Below are 20,457 nucleotides of genomic sequence, written 5' to 3'. Positions count from 1 at the left end.
TGTCAAAGGGGAGATCTAAACAAGGGTCTGTCTGTTTGTATGAGAACCGCCAATCATTCTATAGCATTGTTCTTCAGAACTCTCAAAAGTCTACAGTAAAGGGGTTGCTGTGCTCTTCCCGTACAGCAGCTTAAGGCCAGGAGGTAGAAGATGGTGAGGATGGAGAACAGTTGCAAGTGATATCTGCTAGCATGCAAAAATAAGAACAGAAAATGGGCCAAGAAGAGGATCCCTTATAGCCAGGCAGAAATGTCTGTTAGAATATGCAGGAAAGAATCACAGCATCATAGGACTTGAGTGAATGTGAGCCCAGGGGAAGATTAGTAGCAGTGATTTTATCAGAAGTGAGTCATCTGACAGCTCTAATCAGAATCACCCCCTTTATTATAGCTGAGGTCATCCATGTGCTTTCTCTGATGTGCCTGTTTCAAGAAGAGATTGATTCCAGACAAGTGAAACATACCTGAAGATTCTGGCCTGAAACTTTATAATTGACCTGACAAGAAAGTGAGCTTCAAATTTTTCAACTCGGTGGTGGTGGTGGTGGTAATGTTAGAAGTACTTAACATTAACATTGTTTTCATTCTACAGCATTACTTTCCAAACTAATTCCAAACCAGTTCCTAGAGGGGAAGGAAATTAAAAAACATGCCTCCAGGAATCTTGAGGCATCACCTGAAGTGATCTGGGAGTCATTTCTTTTTTTAAATCTCCCTTTTCTCTTTAGGCAGAGCTTTTGTTAATTTCCGTATCTGTTTTAATTGAAAAATAAACGATTTTACTGGCTAAGTATCTCCTTACTCCCACCCTACATCTCCAAGTAGAATCGACAGTTTGGGAAGGTGGTGCTTGTTGTCCTGTGACTTGGCAGTCGGTCTCCAGCCTCCTTACGCAGAGCGGGCGCCCAGTGTGAGCAGGCGCCCAGTGTGAGAGGCACGGTCTCCCTGGGTCTCTGCTGCTGCACAAGCTCCTCTAGAGGCTTGACATGCCACCTAAGGGCTGGCCACCTGCCTGCTGACTTTCCCACATGTTCCCACTCCCTTCTTCCCTTGTTCCTCTGTCCTCCCAGGTATGGAGTCCCTATTTATCACACTGTCGTGGTTTCTTTCTTGCACTTGATTGGCTTGACTTTTTAAGGGCTTGGTCTCTTGATGTGTCCAACAGTTTTATTTTTGGATTTTCTTTTTTTGTCCTACCAAGGGAATGTAACCAAATATATCTATCTGATTCTAGCAGGTACATATATTTTCCTTGTGCTGCTGCTTAATTTTATTTACGTCACAGTTGCTATATGTATAGGACTGGACAAATGGCAGACCTAGCCTGAATATCATTTGTTGCCAGGCTCTTCTGGCACTGAGTCAGTGTGAAGGCCCAGTTCTGTGTGTGTGGAGCTGGGGCGGGGGAGGGCAAAGTGTCATTTCTGTCTCTTGGGCGGAAGGAAACCTCAGGCCAGCAGGTACGCAGACCAACTCTAGGTGGTGAGTGCGTGCCAGCTTTATGGCTCTTCTATATATTGTGTTTACTAGTTAACACCTGGTTGATTTCCAGATTTTGTTACAATCTTGATAAGAGTTCCATGCTTTTTGGTAATTTAACAGCAGTGAGGATTTCCTCTGTAAAGTATTTTTACATCTACATCTTCTATAACAAGGATCGTTGCTGATTTACTAATACTGAAGACTTGGTTCATGTTCAGCCCCCAAGTCTTTTGTTGAGGATGTCATTTGTGTCCATCCTGCTTCCTCTTGAAACCCTGTTGTCCACCTTTAACTGGTCTAATCTTGCTTGACCCTGTGTTTCCCCACTGTCCCTCAGCAGAACCATCTTTTGTACCAAATGCAATTACATCCTATCCTTTGAATGACATCCACTACAAAAATTACTTTTTGCATAGGTCTTGCGGATTTTAAAACCTTTTTTTTTTTTGAAACTAAAGTGTCTTTGTATCTTCATAACTATTTTGTGAGATAGGTAGCATGAAGGTAGTTATTACCTATTTTATGAATGAAGAAGGAAAATATCAGTGAACATGACTTGCAGCCTTGTGGCAAAGCCAGGACTTGACCAAGTCCTGGGGCTCCAGTCCCTAGCGGTTTCTAGAAACATTTTATGAAAGACTTCTAGTTTTCCCAGAATTGGGAGAATTTTATTATGTAGGTTGAATTGTCTACAACGATAGCTCGAAAATTAGGATTTTTTTTTTAAGTCTTAGATTCAAGGAAAAAAAGAGTGGATTTTCTGAATTTCCAAATGTTGCTGGTTCCTATTTTAAACAGATTACAGGTGTTTACTTCCTAAGAACAAAGCAGACTGAATCAGAGAAGATAGTGGCTAAGTTTTCATTTTTCTCTTTATTTTTAGGGGTAGTATTTTGCTCCTCCTTGTTGAAGTATTTTGAGAAGGTCATGGGTGAAATGATCCTACCTTATGGTTCTTAGTAGGAATTTTTGTGTCCCATGAGGATTCTTAAAAGTAGTAATGGACATTCTCTAGCTATTGTGTGGGTTTTTAAAACCCGCAATAGAAATGATTTATTTTTATTGGCTGGAGTTTAATGACTCTGATTAGAAGCCCTGGTTGGCAGCAGATGGGCATGACCAATTAATTATTCTTGAAATTTTTATTTGTTTGTAGACAAAGAGTCCACAAGGAGAGAAAACAATCAAGTGAATGGTCTGGAAGGCTCCTCATACTTGGGAGTCTGAGGTTGTGCTGCAGTGATGGAGGATGTCCACCAGGTGGCATTAAGGATTTGCTTAACTGTTGGCGCCCCAGCTAACCTTGGAAGCCCATTTAAACTTCTACCCCCCTTGTGAACTATGGCTCAGCTGCATCTGTGCCCTCAGTTCTGGTCCCTCGCTTCCCTTAGTGCTGTCTTGTGCTCTGTATTGGCATCTGACCACATTCTGCCTCCCGTGAAAGCAGTGGGGGTTGACTCCTCTAGGTGGGAAACTTCCTGAGAACAGACACTGGGGCATTCACCGTAAAGCTTGCTCCTTTCTGTGTTTCCAGCAGTGCCAGCCATAGCCCCTCTGAGTTGCATTGTTGCATTAACCTCTTTTGGTGATCTGTGGGCTAATTGTGGACCTCCGTAGAGTTTACCTTCAGTGTTTTTTGCCTTGAAGAGAGTACGTTCTTTTTCCCAGCTGCATAAATGACTTGTTGGAGGGCTGTAGGGTTTTGTGCTTATAGATTGTGTACTTTCATAAACTTTACTCTCAAGTGAGCCCTTCACTAACTTGAGAGATAGTAGTTACAGAAATCAGCCCTGTAGATGGGGCTTCCCTGCAGGCCCGCAGTTGGGCTTGGCAGTGGAACCTCCGTGCATGCCAGACAGCAGATAGCCATGGCATTCTTAGGCTGTGTGCCATGTAGGTAGAAGCTGGAGAAAAGCAGGAAAGAATCCTTGCAGCTCTCATCCCTCTGCCTTATCTGGGCTCCCAGCATGGCCTCCAGCAGCAGGCAGGTTTGAGCAGGAACAAATGCCCACTCGGACCCAGGAAGGGCCCCGGAGGGGTAGTAGTACACATGCATATTGTAGTTGGATTGTATCATTTTATTGGAGACCATTAAGGAAATGGATGTTCAGTTTTCCTTTTTCAGAAAACAGATACGGCTTAAAAGCCAATTGGAAGGAAATTTGAAAAGGTTCCATAATAATGTTATTTCATTATTAGAGCTGACCTACACAGTCAGGCAAGTTGTGTGCAGGCCTGACCCTGGCTTCTCTATTGTATGGATACCTTTCCAGAGTGTTTGGTTTGCGGACACATTCGAAGTTCTATGTTTGATAATAGGCCCAAGAGTGTGCAAAACTCTTAAGTAAGCAGCATTTACATTTACTTAATTTAATTTCAAAAATGAGCCACAGTCTAGGCGAAACTGGAGCTAGTAATACCGATGTAGTGTCTGGCTGCTTTTCTGAGAGCTATTTGTTTAGCTCCCTAGTGAGTTTGATAAACTAAGGCCATATTTTTATTTCTTGAGCTGGGAGTTACCAAGCTGGCAGTTTTGACCTTTGAATGTTTAGAGCACCAGAAGTTCTGATTATGTGATGACGAGAGAATCACAGCTTTTCTTGCCTGTTAAAAAGCCAGGGCATTCCTTTGCCCTTAGTCCTACAAACAGAGCAGAGGATGGGACCTCTACTCTTTGGGGTGGCATTGTTTTAAAGAATGTGATCAGAATCTACCTGTTAGATGCTCATCTTCTCTGTGAACCTTGAATTTAGATTCATTGGTCGGGTAACTTATAAATGCCTTTGCAGAAATGTGTTGAAAATCTTTTCAGGAGAAATTTGGGAACTGCTAGTCAGTTAGCATTGCTAATGTGGCTGCTTTGTTTTTAGGTGATCGGTGAGGACAACGTGGCCGTCCCCTCACACCTCTATAAGGTGATCCTGGCCCGCAGAAGCCCAGTGTCTACTGAACCTCTGGCGCTGGGGGCCTTTGTGGTGCCCAATGACGCCATTGGCTTCCAACCGCAGTTAAGTGAATTCCAGGTGAGCCTTCAGGACCTGGAGAAGTTATCAGGACTGGTGTTTTTTCCTCATTTGGATAGAACTAGTGGTATCAGGAATATCTGCTCTGTGGACACCTGTAAGCTGCTGGATTTCCAGGAGTTCACTCTGTACCTCAGCACAAGAAAGATTGAGGGGGCCCGATCAGTACTCAGACTGGAAAAGGTCATGGAAAATTTGAAGAACGCAGGGATTGAACCAGATGATTACTTCATGAACCGCTATAAGAAGAAGCTAGAAGAGCTCAAAGCTAAGGAGCAGTCAGGAATCCTGGAGAGAAAGCCATCTTAGTTTTTTTCCTCAGAAGATGTGTGAGAGCATCTATAATGAAGCAGGTGTGTCCTCTTCAGGCTAATGTGTTTTAGTGGCTTTGCTTTAAAGAAATGATGAAATCCTAAATTTCAGACTAAATTTCTCCCCAAAAGATGAAAGATCTAAAAAATTCTGTCAGTTTTTTATTTGACATGGGAACTCATTATTAAGGAAACTGTAAGACCTACAGGTTGGATGCTGATCTTGTGTCAGGTTCACAGAGGACTCTGACCACAAGATGACGCTCTTTTTGTCTCTCTCTGGATGTTCGTGTGTGAAGGCATTTTGTTTTTGTGCCCCTGAATCGTGCACTATCTTTGATGTATCTGCTCAGTTTTCTTGGAGCCCAGTGTTGTATGGGACCCGAGTTGGTCTTGGAGGTGGCTTTTAGATATCCTCTGTGTGCTGTCCTGTCCACATGTATTACTGTGTTACGTATTCGTTTCTTGCTCCTTCTCTGACAGGCCTGCTGGCCCTCCATTTCTGTCCTATGGAAGCCCTCAGCAACATTTTCTGCTCACCTAGTGTGTTCTGTATACTAAGCTCAGTGCTTTACAAGTATTATCCTACAGCGACTCTCCGAGGTAAATACCGCTGTCCTCATTTTACACGTGAGGAAATGAAGCCTTAGGGAGTTTAAGTATTTTGTCCAGGGTTCACCTTTCTGAAGAGGTAACCCACAGAGATAGGAGGCATGTGGGGCCAAGAAGAAAGACAGCATGACGTAGATTGAAATAATACAGAGGCTTTTGACTTAGAAATGTATACACATGGGTATTGGTGATTCTGGGCCCCGCTTGCTAAGAGGGGTCTGGTTTCTTGTCTGCCATCGAGCCAAAGGGTCTTGAGTATCCTCTGACTTGAACCCTCCTTGTCTCTTTGGGAAGAAACAATCACAGGTGTTTGAAAGTTAGAGGGCATTGCTTTGTGGGGTTTATCAGAGCCCCTACTTGCCTCTAGGGATGCAGTTCTTTTAGTGACCGGATGGTGCCAAATTGCTACGTTCTTTGCTTTCCAGGTGAGCAATTTGTTCCAAAGGTTAAGGGACCTAAGAAGGGTCTGTGTTCACAGCTTCACCAGCTCATGATTTGCTTCCCTCTCGGGCCTGCTTGCCTACCTGGGTAGCACAGGGCAGGTGGTGCTTTGGGCCAAAGACTCAAAGACAATTCTGATTATCTCTAAGGGAAACAGCAGCTGTTTTTCTGAGCCAGATCTCTAGATTGGGGTTTACACGGAATTCTTTCAAGGGCTACCATAAGTATAGGCAGCGAAATACCTTAAAATAGGGCCCAGGAGCTTGTCTAAACGTATCCTAGCTCTGCCGTCTTTCCAAGTGGTATTACAAGAACAGTTTTTGTGGTGTTTTGTGTGTTTGTCTCTAACAGAAATGCCAAGGCTTTAAGATAAAGGTAGGTTGATAATGATTGACCTTGTTCTGCTCCTTTATTTGGATAAAAAAGAAAGAAGTTGGGGGGTCAGAACACAGTAGCCTGATTAATACCAGTCTGTTTTATCACACTGTTTCCCATTAGCTTATGCCAGTCCTCTTCTTGGGGATAAAGAGCCAAAATGTCACTGTGACCAAAAAATCTGTTACTTTCTCTCATTGGAGAGGTGATGGTGGGGCCTCCTGGTGTGGTGTTTCTCCCAGAGCCTGAGGGGGTGGCTCTGTGGGAGAAGTCCTGGGTGCTTGGCGTGCATCTCTAGAGGTGAGCCCCCATCTCCTTTCCCCCACATTTGGCTCCGTGTCCTGTTCTGGCCTGAATTTTCTTCAGCCTTGGACTTATTTCCCATGCTCTTCTCACTCCTGCCCCTCTACCTAGATGGTGGAGAAGCTTGATATTTAGATAATAAATTGAAGTACCTTAGGTTTTTAGTATAAAAAGTGCTACCTGGTCATTGTGAAAAATAGAGATCCATGCTTATAATAAAAGTGGTCTCCCAGTCTTCATTTGCACATGGAGGAGTTGTGTTGGTCTACAGGAGTGATGCTTGACTTGTCTGAACACTTAAGAGTCCCGAGAACAAACTGAACTGTAAATACTCGGTACAGCTTAGAATTTTCCCCAGGATCAAATCACTTCAGCCTCCCCTGGTAGGATTGCTGATTATTTGGACTCGGATGCAGGAGATCCCTAGGCCACTCCCCAGCACGGGGCTGTCCCCTGATCGAATAAGCTCCTCTATACCCACCTGAGCCAGTTAGCCTCCAGTTGGTCCTTCCTTGGAGCCAGCCAAATTATCAGGCCAGATTCTCTGCCTTCTGTCCAGTGATGCTCAGGGAGTATCTTGGCCAAGGGGAAGGCTGTAGCAATCTTCATGGGCTCTGCTGCCAGAAGCCCTATCTGTGGGTGAGGGTTAGTCTCTGATCTCCGCACCCCCAGTGACATCTTTATTTGAGATTCCAGGCTCTTGGTCTCTGGATTGAGAATATTTGACCAATGTCGTATGCGGCAGAGATAGGACAGGTGTCCCAGTCCGTTACTGCCGGCTAACATTGCTGCCTTGCACCTTGACCTTCAAACAACTGAAAACCTCTGGCCCTCCATCAGGCCTCTGAAGCACCCAGAGGAGAGACATAGTGTGGTCTTGAAGGAGCACCCCTGCAGGGCGGGGCTCAGCCTGGAGCAGCCCCACTCCCGGAATGACCCTGCCTCATCCCTATGAACACGGCATTGTCACTCAGATCAGCTGAAGCTGTCCCTGCCCAGTCCTTCACAGATGCACCTGTGTGCCCTTACGTCTTCTGGGCACACTGCATTGTCCTCCTTCATTCTTCCGGAACTGGTCAAGGTCGGGGGGCTCACAGCTGGCGTGGCACTCTTGCTCCTGCCTGCCTCCACGCCCCACCTCATTCCGCCTGCCTTTCTGGATGTTGTTCATGGAGTTTATCCATCAGGGGATCCAGGGCTGCCTTTTCCAGGCCCCAGCCTCTCCTGCAGGGACCGACCCTTAGGTCATAAGAGTGGGCCAGGTACATGAACCGAACTTCAGTGTGGACCCTGTGCGGTTTGGGGTGTGCAGTGGGGATGTGGTGGATGGGCTTCCCTTTTAGTGTTCCTGGACATTGCCATTATGGCCTAGGGGCTGGTCTGGGCCTGAGTGCAGAGTACCTCTAGGGGTCACTGTGGTCTGATGCCACACTGCAAGACTCAAGAGTTTGCTGTGACACTGTCCAACGCAGAACCTCCAGCTGTGTAAGCCGTGGAGGGTGCAGTCGGCTTCGGACCCCGGGCTCCAGGCTCTCAGGCCAGATGGAACAGCAGAGGCTGTCTTGTCCAGTGGGCCTCATGTTTGGCTCATTATTAAGCCTAGCTGGCTTAATTTTCCCCAACTTTATTTTGAAAAATGTCCTTACAGACAAGTTGAAGGGAGAATTAAGAATACCCTCTCCCCTCAATATTTTGTCCCATTTGCTTTCTCTTTTTCTTGAACCATTTAAAGGTAATTCATTGGTTTAAAAAAAAAAAGTTGTGGACATGACACTTTATTCTTTAATACTTTGGCCTGTATCACCTAAGAATAAAGACATTCCCCTATATTTCCGGAATACTGTTATCACATCTAAGAAAATTATCAAGAATTCAGTGTCATCTAATGAACAATGTCTTAAGGTTTGCCTAGACTTTCCCCAAAAATCTTATACTTTTTTTGAATATCCAGGTCTCAGCCAAGGTTTGTGCCTTGTATCTTGTCATGTCTGGTCTCTGTTAATCTAGAACAGTCTGCCTGGTAGGCTTCAAAAATACAGAGGTTCTCCAACCCCACCCTTGAAGATTTTGACTCAGTAGGTCAGATGTGAGGCTGAAATATATACTTTTTAAACAAGCAACACTGCTGATTCTGATGAGCCTCCAGGGTTTGGAGCTGGACCAAGCCCCAATTTGCTGCCACTCTCCACCAACACATATGTTCCCTAGACAGGAGTCCCCTGGAAAGGTGGGCTTTGAGCTCCTGAATATCAAGGGAGAACTTTCTTCCACCGCTTTGGGCCCCCAGGTACCCACCTTCCGTTATTATTGAGCTTCATAACATTAAGCTGAAACTTTCCCTGCAACTCACTCATCAATGACAGGCCCTAATGGCCATCCCAGGCTACACAGAGCTGGCTGGCACCTGCTTTCACCTGATAGTGCTTTAGAGATAGGAAGCTCATAAAGACATCAGGGCATCTCACTTAATGCTCAGGCATTCATGGATTTCAGACCTGCCACCATCATGATGTTATGTGGCCTTTATGGTGTGGCAGCCACGTCTGGGCAAAGCCTCAGATGCCGTGATAGCAGTGCTGAATTGAGTGCTCCCTTACTGGGGACCCTCCACTATCTCACTGTACTGTTGATCCACGTGGAACTTGGTCCGGCTGACTGCTCCAGGTCATTTTCACGTGGTCTCCTGTCAGGTCTCTTTCCCATCATGCACTCACACAGTCAATATTTGGAACACAAATGTGGGGTTATGTGTATGCCCTACTGTTAAGATTTCATTTTATTATAGTTTCTACCCATCTTACGTGAGTTCACATTCTTGATGATCCTGATTTGGCCATCTGTCCCCCAGCTTCGAGATTGCAAGATCAGATAAACAAGGCTTCAACGTGTCTGTTAAAAACATTGAATGAGACAGAGCCATGGAAGAGCCCTTTAGTAAAAAATTCATTTTATGTGGCAACCTGCCTCACACACTCACCCAACAAGATTCATGTGATAATAATGTGCTCTGATACTTTCTAAGTTCAATTCTTTTCTAGTTCTTTTTAAAAAAGGAAACAACACTGAATTGGTTGCACAATGCAAAAATAAGTCTCTGTCACCATTTGCTCGTGAGTCACTCTGGGATAGTAAGAGTGCCTACTGTACCTCTGGGTGCGCACAGCATGGCTGGGCCAGCACTTGGGACACCCTCCCAGTGTACGGAGGCGCGCTTGGGCCCCCATCCCATCTTCCTACCGACTGGGCAGCCTCCTGCAACTGACCTCATTCGTCCTTCTAAATCAGGTTCCTCATCTGGGAACAGGTTGAGGATGACTGGCAGGATCCTTTGAGGATCGAATAAGCTAACAAGTACCTGAGCAAGCCCTCAATAAATGGTAGCCAGTTACTATGAATTCCTGTTATTGGCGACTACCAAAGACAATGTTTGTGTTGCCCCAAAACTCATACCTTGAAATCTAATTGGAGCCTTTGGTAGGGGAATAGCTCCGCCCTCACGAATGAGATTAGTGCCCTTATAAAAGAGACCCCAGAGAGCTCCTTTGCCCCTCATTTGAGGACACTGCAGAATGGCCCAACCAGAAAGTGGCTCTCATCAGACACTGAATCTGCCAGCACCTTGATCTTGGACTCCCCAGCTTCCAGAACTGTGAGAAATTTCTTTTGTTTATAAGCCCCCAAGTCTGGTATTTTTTTTTTTTTAAGATTTTATTTACTTATTTGACAGAGAGAGACACCGCGAGAGAGGGAACACAAGCAGGGGGAGTGGCAGAGGGAGAAGCAGGCTTCCCGCCAAGCAGGGAGCCCGATGCAGGGATCGATCCCAGGACCCCAGGATCATGACCTGAGCCGAAGGCAGACGCTCAACGACTGAGCCACCCAGGCGCCTGTGGTATTTTGGTATTTTGTTATAGCAGCCTGAACTGACCAAGACAGTGACTGATGAAGGTCATCGTGTCCTGAGAGGGTGAAGGACAGAGCCTGATCTTAATGGGCCGGGTGGAAGCAATTCTGTCTCTCCCCGGTCCTGAGACTGTCAAATGTGCTGCTACCAACCTTCCGACTATCGCTGCTTTGCAGTTTGCCAAGTGCTTTCACATCAGAGCTTATTCAGTCCACCATTTGCATAGCTGCTCTTCATCCCATTTCACAAGTGAGGAAACAAGCTCCAGGAATGTATGACTTAGGAAGGTTTTCTGGCTCTCAATCTAACATTTGCCCTCCACCCCCCCACCCCCACTCCAGCAAGGCTGTTGGAGTTATTTTAATTTGCTTTGTAATTCAGTCATTCATGCTCATCTTAGCTTTCTAACCCTGCTAACTTCCTAGAAGCAGACAAATAATGGAGTTGACTCCTTTCTGGGGCCTCCAGGGGGTTTTGGAAATAGTACATGCTCAAAAAATGTTTTGGAGTTTGGGGCACCGGGGTGGCTCAGTCGTTAAGGGTCTGCCTTCGGCTCAGGTCATGATCTCAGGGTCCTGGGATCGAGCCCCGCATCGGGCTCCCTGCTCAGTGGGGAGTCTGCTTCTCCCTCTCCCTCTGTCCCTCCCCCTGCGTGTGCTCTCTCTCTAATAAATAAATAAAAAAATCTTTAAAAAAATGTTTTGGAGTTAGCAACAAGTCAGAAAAGTTGAGATGATGCTGGTCGAGTCCCAGTGTGCACATTGTCTCTGTGAGGGCCCCGGGAAAGGTAGGCACTGGGGCACGGCTGGTGGCTGAGTCGGTCCCCCAGCAGGGAGCAGTGAGGCCAGATGAGGACAGTGAGGACAGCTGTGGGGAAGGTGGCTCCGAGGAGGTAGGAAGGCACGTGCACTGGTCTCCCGCCAAGGCCCAGCTTCTGTGCTTGGGGGCCGGCTGCTGTGAGTGGGGTAGAGCAGGGGCCTGTGTCTCGGAAAAGAGCCGCTTGCTGGGCCCTGCTTCCAGCAGCCTGGGGTTCCCAGGGTGCTTCCCCCACAGCACCCTTACTCAGGCTCTGTGGGGCCTGGTGTCTGGTCTGAGGTAGCCCACCCTGCTGGGAAGATGGGAGCAAGGAGGTGGCAGTCAGAGTAGGAGAGGGGGTTTCTGTGCTGGGTCCTGGGGAAGCAGAGCTAAAGTTAGGTCTTCCAGCTGTGTGCAGGTGTGGAATCCGCCCTTTCCCCTCCCCCAAACCAGGATGTTGGAATCACCTCCAGGCCCTCCCTCCCTCCCTCAGCTTCGGCTCCTCCAGAGGCAGGAGTTGAACTGTCCTGCCTCTGGTCATGCCAGGGGCCTTCCCACCCAAATGATCTCTAAGGCCACGAGTGAGGGGACAGGGGCAGGCAGTGGCTTTGACTTCCCTGAGCTCCGCCAGCTCGCTGAGGCCTCGGCACAGCTGGGGCCCGAGGCCACCTGGCAGAACAGAAGTTTTCCTCTCCTAGCACCACCCATGCAGGGCCCCTGACTTCTCCCACTGGCCTCTGGGCGCTTTATGTGCTCTGTGCCCCCTCACCTCTCTGCCCCGGCGTGCCCACCATTTCAGAAGGAGCCTTTAATCCCTCGCCATCCATTGCCATTCCGACGCAGGCGCTGGGGCCTAGGCCAATCTGATGCTCCCTCCCTACATGAGGCTTGAAAAGCACGGCGCTCCTCAGCATGAATGTGCCTCTCACCCCCTCTTCACTATGGCCCTGGGCCCCTGCCTCATGGGTCCCCAGGCTAAGGCCCAGACCCTTCTGTGCTCTGGTCTAGGCTCAGAGCACAGCTCTGGCTCCTGCATGTACTTGCAATATGATTTCCGGCGAGTGGCGTCTCCTGAGTCCTGGTTTCCCTATTGGCGAAGTGAGGGATGGGCCGGACAGTCTCCCGGGTCCCTCCCCGTTTGGTGTCTCTTCACTGTCCAGGGCGGAGTACTCCTTCAAGAAAGGCAGCCTGCAGGGGCGGCTTGCCGGAGGCATGCTGAGGGAGGCTGGAGGCTGCAGTGGATAAGTGGGCTGAGGGGCCTCTGAGGAGGTGTGAATGAGGGGGGCAGAGCAGGCCGGTGTGGACAGCCCTGTCCCAGCCCTATCTCCCGTCCCCGACACCCTCTCCACACCCCAGCCCTGATAAGCAGCTGTGAGCCACGGCCGCCTTGTGACAGGCCCTTCAGCAGGGAGGGGATGGCGGGGGTCCACTCCACTCCTGAGTTCAGACGTCAGCGTCTTCCTCCCCCACCACCATTTCCCTGCCAGACTGCCACCCTCCTGACTCGCAGCCCAGCTCAGGCTTTGTGAGTCTGTGCCTGCCCGTGAGGCCTCAGCCTCCTCAGGGCGGTAGGGGACAGACCATCCTCAGTCCTTTCTGGCGAAGTGCTGAGGAGGATGGCCACCCCCAGCCAAGCCTGCTCCTGCAGTGGCTGTGGTGCTGGGGTCTGGCAACCCCTGCTTCTCGCGGGGTGCACCTCAGGGCTGGTCCTTCTCTGTCCTCTTCTCATCCCATCTCCTCCAGTCCCCGTGTCCATCAGCTTTCAGTTGTCTTCCCTCAACCCTGGCTTTGGGTTCACTGCTCCAGCTGGGCCACCGTTCTCCCCTCCAAGGCCCCAGCTAGGGTCCAGAAGGCCAAAGCCAGAAACCCCTAATTTCTGCATTTGCGGGCATCGGGGCTGGGGGAAGAGACGCAGGGCTTGGGGCTCTAGGAAAGGGGAAGAGGGGGCGCCTGCGTGGCTCAGTCAGTTAAGCGTCTGCCTTCGGCTCAGGTCATGATCCCAGGGTCCTGGGATGAGCCCCGCATCGGGCTCCCTGCTCAGTGGGTAGCCTCCTTCTCCCTCTGCCCCTCCCCCTGCTTGTGCTCTGTCTCTGTCTCTCTCTCTGACAAATAAAAGGAGGGGAAGAGAAGGCAAATAGGGCTGGGCAGGGGCCACAGGAAACCTCCTGGGAGGAGGGGCTTTGTGGAGGCCCCCAAACCTAAGGCACTAAACGCCCTTCTACTTTCTCAAAAGCTCTCTTCCGAGATCACACCTGAAGATTATCTTGATCCTCAGGCTGCAGAGATTCGGCGCCAGGCAGCCCACCTGAGCGTGCGCGTGCGCGCGTGTGTGTGAGTGTGTGTGTGTGTGTGTGGTGTGCTGGTCCTCTATGTGCGCGCCTGTCCCCGGGCAATGGAGCCCACCGACTTAGGGCACAGAGTCTGGAGCCGGGTGGGCTGGCCTCGTGTCCAATCCCCACTCTGCCAACTTGCCAGGTAGGGCTAAGCTGCAAAACAGCTCTGCCTCATTTCCTCCTCTGTAAAGTGAAAATGACCATATATCTTGTCAGACTATCTTAAGCATCGAGTTAAGACACATAAAGCATTTGAACAGTGCCCAGCACAGAGTAAGTAGCATGTACTTGTTGGCCACTGTTATGATTTATGTAAATTTTAGTGTAATTTCAAATTTACAGAAAAGTTGCAAGCAATTCCTTCATATCCTTTATGGAGATTCACCAATTATTCATCTTTTGCCCATTTATTTTATAATTCTCTCTCTGCATTGTGTGTATATAATATATTCTACATTCAATATTGTATATATACTATACATCGTGTATACAAACATACACATGCACATTTTTTTTTTCTGAATCACTTGAGAGTAAGTTGAAGACACCATGCTTTTTTATCCCTAAATAGTTCAGTGTGTATTGGAAAGGACAAGAATTTTACACAACCACAGTACAGTTATCAAAAGCAGAATTTTTTTTTAAAGATTTTATTTATTTATTTGACAGAGAGAGAGAGACAGTGAGAGAGGGAACACAAGCAGGGGGAGTGGGAGAGGGAGAAGCAGGGAGCCCGATGCGGGGCTCGATCCCAGGACCCTGGGATCATGACCTGAGCCGAAGCAGACGCTTAACAACTGAGCCACCCAGGCACCCAAAAGCAGAAAATTTAATACAGATAAAATACTGTTACTAATCCACAGTCCATATTCAAATTTTATCAGTTGTCTCAATCACATCTCCTTTATGTCTCTTTTTTTTTCCTCTTCCAGGGTCACCCACTGCATTTAGTTGTCATGTTAATCTGGGTAAATTCCTCAGCCTCTCCTTGGGTTTCTTGAACTTGACCTTTTTGAAAAGTCCAGGCCAGTTATTCTGTGGAATGATGTTGCTCAAATTCTGTTCTGCTGTCTCCTCCTTGTTAGTCTCAGGTTATGCATTTTTGGCAAGATCACCGTGAAGGGTGACACTGTGTCTTCCTCTGAGTATCACATGGGGAGGCTCCCAATGTCCAGTTTCCCAGTCATTAGAGATGCTGTCTTTGGTCACTCGGTTTAGGTGGTGTGCACCAACTTCCCCCTGGGTACAACTGCTATTTTTCTCTTTGCACTTAAAAAGTAACCGTGAGAGATACTTTTACCCAGTGGTCTTCATCCATTGGTGATTTTTGACTCCATCATTCCTTCCAAGCTCCACCAATTGGCCCATCCAAACTATCTCCCATGTCTCTTGGCGCCTTGCCAGTCTTCGAGCACTCTCTTCCCTTCTGGTTCTACATGCTCCAGGCTCTTCTTGTATTTTCTGTGCTCTAGCAATGAGTCAGCCACTTCACCAAGGAGTCCTGTTTCCTTTTAATGGAGAATGGTATTTAGAAACCAAGATTTGGGTGCCACGTGTGCTCATTGACACTAGTGTATTGCCTCTGGTTAACGGTTTTTATCGTCTGTTCACTTGGATGGGATGGCGGGGGAGCGCTGAGGAAGCTGCAGGTTAGAGATGGAAGGGGGAAAGGAGCGAGGTGACCCAGAGAGAGAGTCCTCTCTCCCTGTCTAGCTCTCTGGGTCTTGCCCGCCTTCTCTTTCCTTCTTTCCCTCTTCATCATGACTTCATCTCCCCCTTCCTGGTCAGAATTCCTCTGGAGATTCCAGCTGTGGGAACCTCTGAAATCGTGTCCCCAGCTACGGGTGTGATATCAGAGGCAGAGAACTATGTGACCTTTGTGTGTGAGCAGCCAAAGGCAAAGATAATTTATGAGAAAGTTTTTGCTTAGAACAGTCTGGTGACAAGGTGATTGGGGAAGACACATTTGGAAGATTTCCACCTGGAAACTTTCCTTTTTCCTGCATGAAAAGCACTGAGACCCAAGTCTGTGCTGAGGTTGGGGTGGGGCACTGCTGGAGATCTGCACTTTAAATAAGCCTCCTCAAGGTTCTGGGGCCTGCAGGGAAGATTAACGGCCCAGTACAGCCCACTTGCTGTGTCCACAGGTGGCAGGTACAGTTAGAGTTTAAAGGAAAATGCCTGGAGTCCAGTGAAGGCCACTTGACTGGCTTGCTCAGTTATGCAAATGTAGGGTGAGTGGGTAGCCGTGGTCCCCCACTTAGAGTTAGTTAACTGTTTTGAGACTAGATCCAGGTCTTCCCCTCCCTCGGATCTCTGGTATGTGCAAAGCTGGCCCCTGGAGGAAGCGCATCAATTCTCAGAAGGGGCCCAAGCTTCAGGAAGGGAAGAAAAATATCCAGCTGCTCCTTCTTGAGATGGCAAGGGAAGGAGATCTATTGGGGTAGAGCGGGGCACCCACCATAAAGGCCTTGGGCCACTGCCTTCTAAAATGAAATTATCCCGAGGAAAACAGGAGTCTGGGGTGGTGGCTGAGGTTTCCAGCAAGGGCCTGCCTGTGTTTCATGGGTAGGGCTGACTTCAGCATGCAGCGAAGCTGTTGTCAGGAGTTCTAAAGGTTCCTCTGTGCTGAGATTCTGCCTGTGCTCTTGGCTGGGGCCTGGGGTTATTCTAGGACCGTCACCTAGAGAGGAGTCAAAGTACGGGCTCCCACCAGGCTGCCCTTGACTTTAAGGAATGGTACTGTCTTCTGGTAGCCTGGGCTGGACCCCGCGAGGTGTCCGAGTGTCCTCAACAGCGATGTGGCCGTAGACCCCAAATCCTATTTTGTTTTTTAAATAATTCAAGCTGAAGGCAAAGTCCCCTCAAGAGGGGATATGTCATGTGAATTCTTAATTGGTTAATAGAAAAAATTCAAAGCAGCCTGAGACCACCTTTGTGCTCTGTGCTCTGGGGCAGTTCATGCACAGGGGGGCTGTTCATACAGGTGCATTCACAGTGACCAGAGAAGCAGGTGTTTTCCCGTCACTGGTGATGCGTGACTGCCTCAAGCAGGTACAGGGAACTTGCTGTCTTTTTGAGCTCATGCTGCTTATGGTAGACATAGGACAGGATTAGGGAAGATAAGGCCTCGAATTAATTCCTAAATACAGTAAGCCCCCAACGAATCATCCATCCTACTTGCCAAGTGCTCATTGGGGCAGATGGAGGAGGCCTGAGGGCCAGCCCAGGAGGGGACCCGAGGAAGCCCCTTTGGCACCGTCCCCACTGTCCTAGCCAGAGGCCGGGGGAGCCTCCTCACCCTCTCTGGGTGCTCTGTCTTCTAATTTTGCGTCCGAAATAGCTACCATGTTTCTCACTCTCCACAGTCCCCATCCTGGTTCAAGTCACCATCATCTCTCCTGACAGAGGCCCCTTGACCTATTTTCCCCATTCATTCTTGTCCCCCACAAACCTTGTCCTCAGGGCAGGAGGCAGAGTCTTACTAACGTACAACCCATTCAGCAACCATGCCCTTGCCCAAATAGCCCAAAGGACAGACAGTAAACCTCATCAACAGCCCCGTGGGGCCCCAGGCTCACGTCTCATCCTTTCCCGGAAGGGACTCCCTCTCACTCTCTGGGTCCAGCCCCGGGTGCCATCTTCCCTTCTGGAATGGGCCCCCCTCTCTCTACATCAATACCTTCACATTTGCTCTTCCCTCTGCCTGGAAGCACCCGTCTCAGGAGAACAAAAATGCCGTGTCTTCAGGAGACCCCTACTCCCCGTACCCCACCGCCTGGACATTCTTGCTCATTGCACTTGGTACTCCCCCAACCCCCAACCCCCAGTTTTGTGACTAGAAGCCACCCTTGTTTGTGGATCTTGAGCTTGACCTCTGTCTCGCCAGCCAGACTGCAAGCTGCATGCAGGCAGGGGCCTCGTCTGCTTTTGCCCATTGTTAGAACTCCAGAAGCTGTAAGATGCGCAGTGCGTGTTTGGCTGAAGGACGAATGGACAGATGCCACCGTTTCCCCAGCTGGTCCTCTGTGTCGGCTGACATCATTCAGTGGGAGTGAGTGAGGGACCCCCTTGGCTCTGAGGCCTCCTGCCGCTCACTCCTGGCGTGTATCACTGGCATCGGCCCTGCTGGCTGGGCCTTGGCCACTGCTCAGCTGGTGTTTATCCTGCAAACACGGTGGTCTCCACAGGAGAAAGAGGGGGTGGCTTGGCCATGTCCCAGGCAGAGCTGGCATGGGGCTTCATGGTGAGGCTGTCCTTGGGGCTGAGTGGTTTTCAGCTGGGACCTGGGAGCAGAGAAATGAGCTGGGGCCTGACAGGAGGCGTGTGGGGAGGGAAGCTCTGAGGTGGTGACTCAGCCCGGGGGGAGGAGGGCACGAGCGGGCCAGGGCAGTCTTGGCGGGGGCTGGTGGCTGGGGGAGGCTGGGTGGGGCTGCCCACAACTGAGGTGACAATGAGCGTGGAGAGCTTGCCTAGTGGAAGGGAAGGACTGGGGTTGGTGTGGGGGGTGCATGGGGGGGGTGGCAGAGCTTTGGGCACCCCTGCCTCTTAGTGCCTCCTGTCCTCCCTGCTCGGGCCTCCAGAAGCCCTGGGCCTGCAGGCCCTAAGCCCTTGCAGCTTCCCCAGTCCTCGCCCTGGCAAGCAATCCCTGGGCCTGCTGGGCTGTCCTCTCATCACCTCCTCCTCACTCCCCATGGCACCCTGGCTCCAGCCCCAGACCTGTGTGGGCTGCCTTCCCACTACTCCCACCCCATCCCCACTCCCTCCCCGAGGAGGGGGCCCACTTCTCCCCCAGAGGTCACTTGGGGTGAGAGTGGGGCTCATGGAGGCCTGGCGGCCCACCCATGCTACTGAGCTAGGGAGAGGCCTGGGGCAGGGAGGGGTTCGTGGGGGGAGAGCATGCTGAGCCACTCTGGGGCACCGGCGGCATCCCTGCAAGGCCACACCACTATCCCCAGACTCCCAGGGTCTGTTGGTCTTGTCCGGTGTCATCTGTGTTCCAAATATTCTTCAGACTCCTTCCTGTTTCTCATGTCCCTCTCACTGGTGGCCGAGGAGCTGGCCCTAGGCCATGTGCAGTGTTGCGCGTGTGATGAGGGTTCCAGGGCTGCATGGCTGTCGGGGGCGCCCCTGGGTGGAGGAAGGGACCTGAGAGAGGTGTGTCAGGAAACAGAGAACAACTCACGAAATCAGGGGGTGTTACTGCAGAAGGGCCTTGGGGATGGTGCCAACCACTCACAGAGAAAACCCAGGGCTCTGAGGAGGGGAATGGGAATGACAGGAGCAAGTCACCCAGGGGTTAGTAATAATACTCGTCATCACCACACTGGATGTTTACAAAGTGCTTACTATGTACTGGGGATTGCTGTAAACTCTTCACATGTCTTAATTTACCCCATCCTTCACATGCTTGTTACACCCATCTTGCAGATGAGGAAGGGAGACCAGACTCCAGACCATACAGCAAGCGCATGCAGAGCAATGGGATGTGATCACGCTGCATGGGCACTTTGCTCCTTCAAATGACGATGTCGATATATAAAGTGTAGGTTGTAAGCTCCTTCCCTACAATGGCAGACTTTCCACCAAAGAAGAAGCCAATAAGCACATGAAAAGATGCTCAACATCATCAGTCATCAGGGAAATGCAAGTTAAAGTTACGGGATACGCCCACTCAAATGGCCAAAATTGAACAAAAAAATAAAAAGATTGACAGTTCCAAATGTTGGCATGGAGACAGAGTTGGAGCCACTGGAACTCTCCTTGCTGGTGGGGATGAAAAATGAACAGCTACTTTGGAAAACATTTGCTAACTTGTGGAGTTAAACATACACTAATCATAGGACCCTGACATTCAATTTCTAGGTATTTATCCAAGAGATAAAAAAAAAAATGTGTCCACGTGAACACCTGTATATGAATGTTCTTCACAACCTCGTTCATGGTAACAAAACACTGTGAGCATCCCAAATGCCCATCAGCTATTGCATGCAAAATAAACTGTGGTACATCCATGTAATGCGGTACATTCAATGGAAAGGAACTAACACATCCAACTAACACATGGACGAGGCTCAGATGCATTATGCTGAGTGACAGCGGCCAGATGGCACAGGTTACGTACAGTATTATTCCTTTTATATGAACTCTCCAGAAAAAGCACATCTATAGGCACAGAAAACAGCTCAGTGGTTGCCAGACGCAAGGGTGGGGGACCTCCTTGGCGTGATGGGAATGTTAGATGTATTGATTTTGGTGGTGGTTCTACTGCTTATGCATTTGTCAAACTCATCAAACCATGCATTTAAAAGGGTGATTTTTATGGTATGTAAATTATACCTCGCTGAACCTGATTGAAGTATAGAAACAGTGGGCTGCAGAGGGCAGACAATAGGATGATCTTGGCTGCTTCATTGCAAAAGTGACAGGAGAAGCCTGAGGAAAGGGGGAGCTGCGCTGGTCTCTGGGAGAAATAGGGTGACAGGCAGGGGACAGCCATGCTAAAGTCCCATGGTGAGGCATGCTCCAGGAGGCTGCCTGGGAGGAAGCAGCAAGGAGCGGGGTGACTGAAGCAGGGTAAGAGACAGGGCTGTGGAGGGCTCAGACGGGCCCTAGGGAGCAGGGGTGCGTGACGGAGGGCTGCGGGGGGCTCAGGCTGTTGTCTGAGTGCAAGGGGGGCCCTGTGGGCCTCTGTGCTGAGCATTCGTGGGGTCCGACTGGTTGCTGTGTTGGGAGCGGTCTGTGTCTGTGGCAGGGACCAGCTGGGAGGCCCTTGTAAGAATCCAGGCAAGGTGCTCAGCCCAGCATGGTGGCCGTGGAGGTGTTGAGAAGTGGTTGGATTGGGATATATTTCCAAGATAGAGCCAACAGGATTTCCTA

General features: G+C 49.5%; 1 protein-coding gene across 3 annotated transcripts in view; it reads left to right on the top strand.

Annotated features, from left to right (window-relative positions):
- Positions 1-20,134, top strand: part of EXOG (exo/endonuclease G) — a 39,458-nt gene extending 19,324 nt beyond the window's left edge. Inside the window, exons 6-7 of one of the 3 annotated variants that reach the window (XM_032408977.1) lie at positions 4,352-4,504; positions 19,009-20,134. In XM_032408977.1, coding sequence (XP_032264868.1) covers positions 4,352-4,504; positions 19,009-19,104 — 249 coding nt within the window. In that variant the 3' untranslated portion in view covers positions 19,105-20,134. Of the gene's footprint in view, positions 1-4,351; positions 10,205-19,008 lie in introns of those variants that run through there. The other 2 variants (XM_032408976.1, XM_032408975.1) reach the window with 2 other exon arrangements.
- The last annotated feature ends 323 nt before the right edge of the window (positions 20,135-20,457 follow it).

Source organism: Phoca vitulina, unplaced genomic scaffold, assembly GCF_004348235.1.
Source record: "Phoca vitulina isolate PV1807 unplaced genomic scaffold, GSC_HSeal_1.0 scaffold10, whole genome shotgun sequence".
Classification (NCBI taxonomy): Eukaryota; Metazoa; Chordata; class Mammalia; order Carnivora; family Phocidae; genus Phoca; species Phoca vitulina.
Note: the sequence above shows the minus strand (reverse complement) of the source record. Positions and strands in the feature narration are given on the sequence as shown.